The sequence below is a fragment of the Anarrhichthys ocellatus genome, unplaced genomic scaffold (genome assembly GCF_004355925.1).
Source record: "Anarrhichthys ocellatus isolate YVR2014 unplaced genomic scaffold, GSC_Weel_1.0 scaffold88, whole genome shotgun sequence".
Taxonomy (NCBI): Eukaryota; Metazoa; Chordata; class Actinopteri; order Perciformes; family Anarhichadidae; genus Anarrhichthys; species Anarrhichthys ocellatus.
Genome location: NW_022280118.1, coordinates 527,330 through 537,413, shown reverse-complemented (window position 1 = coordinate 537,413; position 10,084 = coordinate 527,330). Strand labels below are relative to the sequence as shown.

General features: G+C 43.9%; 1 protein-coding gene across 6 annotated transcripts in view; it reads left to right on the top strand.

The window, feature by feature from the left end:
• nfia (nuclear factor I/A) overlaps positions 1-10,084 on the top strand; it is a 175,054-nt gene that overhangs the window by 153,215 nt on the left and 11,755 nt on the right. For 3 of the 6 annotated variants that reach the window (XM_031875269.1, XM_031875274.1, XM_031875272.1), the window contains exons 5-7: positions 33-150; positions 2,140-2,267; positions 3,909-3,959. In XM_031875269.1, coding sequence (XP_031731129.1) covers positions 33-150; positions 2,140-2,267; positions 3,909-3,959 — 297 coding nt within the window. Of the gene's footprint in view, positions 1-32; positions 151-2,139; positions 2,268-3,908; positions 3,960-6,118; positions 8,056-10,084 lie in introns of those variants that run through there. The other 3 variants (XM_031875270.1, XM_031875273.1, XM_031875271.1) reach the window with 3 other exon arrangements.

Here is a 10,084-nt window from a genome sequence, read left to right as displayed (position 1 = left end):
TCTCTCTCTCTCTCTCTTGTTCTCTCTTCCAGCACCTATCGCAGCCGGTACCGGTCCAAATTTCTCACTGGCCGACCTGGACAGCTCGTCTTACTACAACATGAGTCCAGGAGCCATGAGGAGACCGCTGCCGAGCACCTCCTCCTCCAGGTACAAACGCAAGCGCGCCCTAGATCTCAAGTTCACCGTTCTTATTTACTGTATCTTAAGACTTATTTTACACCTCTGACAGACATCTATGAGAAGAAAGTAAAACAGGAACATACTGAGACACAACACCTTACTGATGTAAAGGCAGTGGTGGAATGTATCTGAATACATCTTTTACACACCGTTTATGTTACTTTAAACTTTGATCCACTTCAGAGATAAACATTGTACTTTGAATGCACTATGAATACTTTTGATTTAGGTACTTTGAGTACATTGTAACATATATTTTGAATGCAGGACTTTTACTTGTAGTGGAGTATTTTTACTCTGTGGTACATTTTCATGGGGAATTTAAGAAACACATTATTATGAATCCCAACAAACAAACATTCAATCATACATATTAATGTACATACAGTACATGTGTACAACACACACACACACACACGCATGTGTTGAAGAGCTTTGTGTCCTCAGAAATACAGTTTCATGTTTAGCCTTCAGAAAGCTTAACTACACACACACACACACACACACACACACACACACACACACGCATATGCTTGCAGGGTTTGCCCTGACCTCTTCTTTTAAATCGATGCGGTCGCAAGAGTCGTCTGTCTGTCTGCTGAGATACCTGCCCTGCAGCACGCACGCACACACACACACACACACACACACACAAACACACACACGTATAACAACGAACCACTGACTCAGATTATAGTGTGTGTCCTCCTGTCTTTTTACACTCCCTCTTTCTCTCTTTCCTCTTTGACTCCACACATCTCTCCAGAGACCTCCCACACACACACACACACACACACACACACACACAGCGCTGCGAGGCAGTGGAGCCACTCCATATGGTAATATTTAAGTCTACACTAATGTCAAAGACTCTTCATTCATACATCTCACTGTGTACATACAGGTCACACACACACACACACACACACACACACACACTTAAATGTCTTAACCCTCCTATTAAACAGCCCCATCTGGTGAAAGAGAGGCCTTTGGCATGTGTGTGTGTTAATGAGCGGCCGTGTAGCTGATGTAAGTCCACTCCACTCCGACATGTAAAAGCCTGAAAAAACAACAACACAGTGAAGGTAACTGAAGCGTGCAGCAGGACTCATTAAAGGACGTGTTCACTCTGGGGTGTTTTAACCTTATTAAGATGCTGTTTACAATCATTCATACAGTAATGATGCAGAGCACGGAGTTACACACAGCTTCTGCTGCTCGCTGTGTTCAAACACCTTCACACACCGGGATAGGTAGGTAGGTAGGAAGTTAGGTAGGTAGGTAGGAAGTTAGGTAGGTAAGTAAGTAGGTAGGTAGGTAGGTAGGTAGGAAGTAAGGTAGGTAGGAAGTTAGGTTGGTAGATAGGTAGGAAGGTAGTTTTGGTAGGTAAGTAGGTAGGTAGGTAGGGTGGTTAGGTATGGAGGAAACGTAGGAAGGTAGGTAGGTAGGAAGGTATGTAGGCTGGTAAGAAGTTATGTAGATAGGTAGGTTGGTAAGTAGGGAGTTAAGTAGGTAGGGAGTTAGGTAGATCGTAGGTAGGTAGATAAACTATAGATATGATTATTTATAGGATGATTGAAAGATGTTGAAAGACGTTTCTACATGATTTATTGATTAAAAGAAGATTTTAAAGCAGCTGACCTAATTTCCTTAAGCTACATCTGAGCTGGAAGCAAGACATTATGCAAGTTAAAGTCAATTAAAGGTCTGACTTTGCTGAGAGTTTTCTGTCCATAAAATCAAATTTGTCCATAAACTGTTTGAGCTCAATGAGAAGGAGCAGCAGAGACGAGAGTTTCAACATTTCTCTTTCTCACCGCAAGGCCTTCTTCTTGTGGACAAGGTTGTTATTGTCCCTAATACCATGTCCACTGACCAAAGGAAGAATTATCAGACCAACAATACAGGGGTTAACAATTCTGCTCTGTCTGTCCTCTGTGTGTGTGTGTCCAGCTCTGCCAAGAGGATAAAGTGTATGGAGGAGGACGTGGACAGTCCAGGCGAGGAGTCCTACTACCCCAGTCAGGGTCGATCTCCGGGCAGCGGCAGCCAGGCCAGCAGCTGGCACGATGTGGAGCCAGGTAGGATACCCCCCGTCGCCAGAGCAACCACATCCTCGAATAACCCTAAGCCTCTTTACACCTCCCCAGCCCTTTCACCTCCACCTCCACCATACACATGTACCTCATACACATCCCAACTTTAACCTACCGATTCCAAAGCAGCTTTGGAATCGGCACTTTCATGTAACAGTGTGAAAGAGAGAGAGAGAGAGAGAGAGAGAGGATGTAGGGGACATGCAAGTATTGTATGTTTCTGAGAGTGTGTGTGTATGTTCATGTTAAGGACTCAGAGGTGCGTGTGTGTACATAGAGTATGTGTGCTGGTAATTGTGTCTTTATACCTGACTACAGACACTCATAAAGACTTATAAAGACCCCATCTTCTCCACGCAGGTCACGGGAATAATGACATCTGGTCCTATGAGTTGACTCTTTAATATTTGTTCTTGTTATCTGGATTGTGATCAGATCTCAGTGTGTAAATCAGGCCAGCTGGCCAGGGGGACCCTGTTACAGACAGTATATAAGAAGTAGACCTAGTCAACGTGACGTCACCCATTGGTTTGTGGACCGCCGTTTTGAAGCCTCGAGTTCGGCAATTTCGGAATACGGCCACCATTTGCCATGGTGTTTGATTCGCAGCCAAAAGTTACCATATTTGGAATGCGGAGGAGTGAAGTAGAGATGCCGAATCACAGTAAGCTTGCCCTAAAGCGTACCCTGCTTTATGGTCTATTTGACTCTAAATGGACCATCATTTACTAAATGAACATCATGCTGTATTGAAGAAGACTTGAAACTAGAGATTGAGACCACAGTCTGTCCGCACAGCTCTACAACAGTATCTCATATGTGTATATGTGAGACAATGTGGATACATGTTTGTGTATAAACCATAGACTGTCTATGGCAAACAACAATAAACTTCGCTGCCGTATTTACGCCTACATGACGTTATTTTGAGTGTTGACATGGCAGCTACGATGTTAGCATAGCCTAGCTCCGATCGATCCGAACTCCATTCAGAAAACAAGCATTTTAAAAGTTGTTTGCTTTTTGCCTTGCGGACGGACCTGTCAAAGCATGAATTCAGATATCTTACAACATTACATCATGTTTTTGTTATTTCGGCATCCCTTTTAGAATTTTAGTGCAAGTAAAACCACAGCAATATTTGTTTATTTGGGGCTCACCCCGCTGTAGTAAACTAGCCAACGTGTGGCTAGCTACGTGGCTAGCTACAGTGAATACAGGGCATTCCGGACGGTCTAACGAACACAGACGGGAAGCGGGAGAGTTAGGCTTTGTCCGAACTGCACAGATGCGGTCTGACTGATCTGATCACAATGTGATGGAGCGATGGAGTCCTACTGTACATTTATTAACAGCACACACACACACACACACACTATAATGGTTTTAGCAGTTAACAGGCTAAAGGTATTTAAACACGATACAGCACTGGGGTGTCTGTGTGTGTATGAGTATGTAGTATGACCTGGGACACACACTTATATAAATACTAAATTGTTGAGGTGCTACCTCCACCTCTCTCTCTCTCCCCCCCCCCCCCCCTCTCTCAGTATATTCATGCTGCTTTTCTTTTTTCTTTCCTCTGTTGCTTCCTTTTCTTTCTTTCCTCTGTCTTGCGTTGGAAAGCTGGATATAAGCTGCGCGGCTCTCTAGCTAGCTCATTCATCTCCCGACAAGGTAAAGACTGTGAACACGCCTTTTACTTTTCTCTGTTCGTGTCTGTGAAACCGTCACCTACCCTTCCTCCACCTCCTCCTCTCCACCTCCTCTTGATGGCTAGATACCTTGGTGGTTTTTTGGTTTGTCGTTTGGTGTCGTGACGTGTCTGGTTTCGTCTGGTGGACTCCACTGCTCCTCCTCCTCCTTCACCCATTGTTTCCAGACTCTTTTCTTCTTCCTCCCCCTGTTTCTCCTCATCCTCTCCTTCCAAGGACCTTCCTCCCTTTCCTATTCTTTCTCCTTCCTTACCCTCTCATCCTCATCCTGTTTCCACCTCTCTCGTTTCCTCCTCTCTTCTCCTCTCCTCTTCTCTTCCTTCCATCATCTCTTCTCTTTCTCTCCTTCGCTCTTCCTTTCCTCATCTCTTTCTCCTCTCCTCTCTTGTCTCCTCTTCTCTTGTTATTTTTCTCTCCTTGCCTCTCTCGTCTCCTCCTCTCTTCTTTATCCTCTCTAGTCTCCTCCTGTTTTTTCTTTCATCCTTCCCTCCCTTCTCTTCTCATCTTGTCCCCCCGTCCTCTCCTGTTCTCCCACCTTGCTTCCTTCCTTCCTCTCTTCCTTTCCTCCTTTTAGTCTCATCTCGTCTCCTCTCATATCCTCTCTATTCTCCTCCACTCCATCCTCATCTTATCCTCTTTCCTCCCAACTCCTCTACTTACTTGTCCTGTGTCCACCTCCCATTTCCTTTTATTCTTTCCTTTCTTGACTCCTCACCTCCATTCCTTGTTTTCGGTCTTGAGGCTCACCCTGACCCCGCCCACCTGGCAGCATGCTGATGACATCATCATGGCTGTTTATTTATTATTGGTTGATGTCTGTGAAGGAATACAAATCTTCTGGATGGACTTTAACACTGTGCATGTGTGTGTGTGTGTGTGTGTGTGTTTATGTGTATAAAGGTATATGTATGTGTGTGTAATTAACAGTTAGTGGAACATTTGGCGAAACACAATTCCCTCTCCATGTGCACCTGCGAATGTGTGTGTGTGTGTGTGTTACAAGTCATATCTTATTTGATACAGCAGAGAAGATGAGAAGAGGAAAAAGATTGGTAGATAGATAGACAGACAGAAAGATATACAGACAGACAGACAGACAGATAGATAGATAGATAGATAGATAGATAGATAGATAGATAGATAGAGGTGTAAACAGGGTGAGGAAGGAGAAAGTGCTGAGCAGACTGCCTCGTTTCCACCTGACAAAACCTCTTCAACTGTTCATCACTCACACAAACACACACACACACAGCCTTCCCCACTCTCCTCTTCCTCCTCCTGCTGCACCTTCGTCCATCTATACTATAAGCCCCGCCCCCCTTCAGGTGCACCACAAACAACGATGCATGCAGGTTGTCCAGCGTCTGTTTCCCCGTCACACAGTGGAGACAGTTACTGATGGAACTATTTCTTCTTGGATTAATGGTTGAATGATTTTTTTGTAACTTAACATGGCAACAGTTTCCCTAAACATTCTCAGGTTTTTAAAAAAGTATTTTGACTTATTATCATATTTTAAGTCTTAAATTTGTCAATTAATTGATTATTAATATTTGGTGATAGATTTTTGCTGAAGGTCAACTATGATCTATTTTATTTGTATCATGAAAGATATTATTGATGATTCATTTTATTATGGCATTATATTTTCTAAAATATTGTGTATTCTTATTTTATTTCAATAGCTATATTTTTATTGGGGCAGTTTTCAGACAAAAATATTATGTTTGTGTTTTAAATTTTTTACTTTCTTCAACTGTAGTTTTGTTAGTTTTATTATATTATATTCTGGATTTTTCTGATTCGTAATCCTGCATTTATTATTACTTTTTTATGTTATTGCATCTTCTGGTAGTTTTTGACAACAAATCTAAATAAATAAGTTTAGTGTACAGCGATAATGAAAAAAACAAACCAAAGTCAGTGCACCTGTTACTCCTTGTGACACCCTGTAGCCCCATGCCTCGATCTACCCCCCCCCCCCACACACACACACACACCTCCCCCCATCTCCTCTCCACCATTGGAGGTGCATTAAAAAAGAAACTAAAATGTTAAAATAAAGACAGAACACGGTGCCTCTGACCCGCTCCTCATCCTCCTCATCATGGTTCTTGGCAGGGATGCCGTCGCCTGCTGGCGCTCTGAAGAAGTCAGAGAAGTCTGGTTTCTGCGGCGCCGTGCATCCGCCGAGCGGCGCCGTGCATCCCCCGAGCGGCGCCTCCACCTCCTCCTCTTCTTCTTCCTCCTCTTCCCCCCGAACGGCTTTCACACACCACCACCACCACCACCACCGGCCTGTCATTACCGGGCCTCGAGGTGAGGTCCTCAACCAGTCAAACCCCAACCAACCACCAGCAGCACCTCCTCCTCCCCCTCACCTCCCCCTCCCACACACTCAACTCCTCACCCCTCCCTCCCTCCCTTCCTCCCCTGTCAGTAGCTGTGGGTTTTGTCAGGAAGAGGTACAGCAGAGATGTTTTTTACCACCTGTAGGCTTCAGGCAGGGTTTTGTGTGTGTGTGTTTGTGTTTGTTACAAGTCACCTAACCCAACCTACCATCAAGCCCCGCCCACTCCTCTACTCCCCTTTTTCCTCTTCTTAACGCTGATTTCCTCTCCTCCGATTGATGAAAGTACCCCACGACACAGAAACACACTTCCTGTCTGCAAATCTGTGTGTGTGTGTTTGTAATCTGTTTAAATATTAAATCCAGTCATCAGTTTTTCATGCTTCATAAGTCGACACTCACTGAATGAATGTCCTTCTTACAGCATGTAAACTGAGATGAGATTTTAAATCATTTTCTCAGTAAATAATATCGAAACGTACAGATTGATCAGCAACTAACCAAGTACAGTTTCCTTTTTCTATTCAGAGGTCAAACATCAACATACGACACACAAGGTAGTGTAGAGAATATTCAGCAGACATGAAAGTTGAGATTCAGATGAAAAATGAACAAAATGATCTGAATTAAAACAACTCGCATTACATCTCATTTACCAAAATGTTTTCCGTTATCTCGCATCCATCAGGGTGTCTGAGGCTGTTTCCTGGTTTCATTCTATTTAATACATCATGACCTATCATGTGACCAGGATACCATATAAATACGAAAAATACTATTTATATAGTCATTCATTTAGTCTAAAAAACACAGTGACTTTGACCAAACTTCTAATCAGAATGAATGTCCATTTAGTTTAAGGTCATTGTTGAGTCTGACGTCGTGTTCATGTTCACTGATTTCTGTGATAGCTGCTCAGTTTTTCCCAAACCATTCAACAGTGAACGTCGCATCTGGTCAACCGACGCCATTTTCAGTCAGTCAACAGAAGTTAAGTGGTTGCTAAACGACAGACGGCGGATGTAAAACTTGTCGTCGACTGGACCAGGTGACAGTGAATAACTACAGGTCTTGACAGGTCCAGAACTAACCTATCTGTACTTACAACTTGCACATGCACATATTAATTTTCAAGAAAAGTGGGCCCGATCCAGTTAAAACCTGATCAGGAGCACCTTTTTCTCTTCACCTTGGACCCATTTGTGTATTAAACACACAACAAACAGACCTGAGACCTGCAGCAATACAAGGGGGACTCTATAAGATCTGATGGGAAAAATGTGTACCTGGTTCCTCTTGTTGAGATCCCGTTAAAGTTCTTGTAAAAGTTCTGATGGTCAAAAGGGACCAGATGTAATTCCAACACATTCTGATGGTTCATGTCAGTTTGGCCCTTTTTTTTTTTTTTTTTTTCTGAATGTTTTCCAGCGGTTCTGTGGGAGGAAAATCCTACTCATGTTGAGGCAGATTAGAGGATTGGAAGTGATTAGTGAGCTGATGGGAGCAGCTGAACTCCCGCAGGGCTACACACTTCTGTCAACTTCCTGTTTCTGTAAAAAAAAACAGCCGTAATTAATCCTCATCTGTGATGCTGCGAGTTCTAGATCTGGATTCAGTCCATCCTCCTGATACCTCTTCTGCACGCTCTTCCTGGGATCCTCCTCCTCCTCTTTCTTCTTAAGGTCTCTCCTCCTTCTCCTTATTTTCTCTTCTCCTTTCTTCTTTTTCTCTCCTGCCAGTGATGAGTTATCTCCTCCTCCGCCTCCTCTTCCTCCGGTCCTCATCCTTCTTCAGCTACATCTCGGCTCCTTGGTTCGGCATAACTTCCCCCCTTCCTCCTTACCTCTCTCCTCCTCCTTTTCCTTCTTTGACCAAACCTTACCCTCCTTATCCCTTCATCCTTCCTCCTCATCCCTCCGACTCCCATCTTCCCCCTCTTGTTCCTCTTTATCCTACCTCAGCTGACTGTCTACCTCTTCCTTCTTCTCAACCTTCCCCCCTCACCTCTGTCCTCTTTCTCCCCCTCCCAGTCTATGGTCAGATCTTTCCCTCCCCATTTCTTCCTCCTCCTCTCTCTTAAGATCTAACCATCCTCTTTTCCTCCATTCTTCATCCTCCTCCTCTTCCTCGCCTGCCGTGCAATTGAAGGATTCCCTCTTATCGTTTATCAGTCCACCTCTTGATGGAAAATATCTTCTTCAAGGAAAAGTTGGCAGAGGAGGAGACAGAGGGTGGTGTGGAGGAGGAGGGGGGGGGGGGGGGGGGGGGGTGTCTGAGGCAGTGAAGCGAGGCAATTTGCAAAGTGGAACTAATCCCGGCCCTTTCTTCTGTGTTCGACAAGCGGGGCCTCCGGTCTTCAATACCATACACACACACACACACACACACACACACACACACACACACACCGTTGTTGCCTTGTTAAAGGAAGACTCAGACATTTTGGAAAATCCTCTTGTTTGCAGTCTTTGATAGATGAGACGATCAATATCAATTTTGCCTCTGTGCAAGAGAGAACTGTGTAGAGAGAACTCTACATATTTAGCTCCACCACTGGTGATCAGTCCAGCGCTCTCACATTGTGGATGTAACGGACACTGTTCCCTCTAGAGCGGGCCTTCTCCACCTTTGTACCTCAAGGCCCACTTCTGATTGTTTAAAAAGATCCAAATAAATGAGAAAAAAACACTTTATTTTATTTGATGTCACTGTTGGTTAGCTAACGTAGTTAGTAGTTTGTCACTACCTGGTGATGTGTCGTGGTTGGCATGGTGAAATTCTAACATAACTGGTCGTTGAAATTATGCATTTTAATTAGATTTATTTTAGTATATATGTGAACTAGTGAGCACATCAAAATGTAACAATAACTAGCTCTGTAAATTACCAAAACAGAAACTATATTATAAAATGTAATCTTATCATTTGGCAGGACCCCCACGGCCAACTAGATGGCCCTCTGAAGCCCACCAGAGGGAACTGTTCCCGTGGTTGAGAATAGCATCTCTAGAGGGAGCTATGGGACCTTCACTCTGTTGATTACAGAATGTAAGGCCTCAGTATGCCTCAAACCAAGCGGAAACTGTATAATTCAATATCGTTACAAAACAGAAGAAGTCTTTTTTTTTGCAGACCCAAGACACTACTGTATGTGCATTAAATAGAGCCTAGCTTAGCATAAAGACTGGAAGCAGGGAGAAAACAGCTAGCGTGGCTCTCGCAGAGTTCAAAAACACATCTACCAACACCTCAAGATGTTGCATCACAAACAGTTCGTAGTGTATGCGCTGGAACTATTTGACGGACAACTGGGTCTCTGCCTTTGGGTCACGTTGTCGCCGTGAGGTTGCCAGGCAATCATCAGAGATGCTGCGGAGAAGTGCTGTTGTTTCCCGAAATGTGAAATAGTATTTAATGAAGAATAAAATGTCTGTGTCTGTGTATGTGTGTGTGTGTGTGTGTGTGTGTGTGTGTGTGTGTGTCTGTGATGATGTTATTTCCTTCCTGTGCAGATTTCCTCACTCCCTCACCTGAAATGAGTGAAATGTCACTAGACCATTCCTGAACAGACAGACAGACACACACACACACACACACACACACACACACAGACACAGGTGGATGTACATACCTGTACACTGAGTGAGATCACTCCTATTGATGTACACACAGATTGTCCCTTTCTCTCTGTGTGTGTGTGTGTGTGTGTGTGTGTGTGTGTGTGTGTGTGTGTGTGT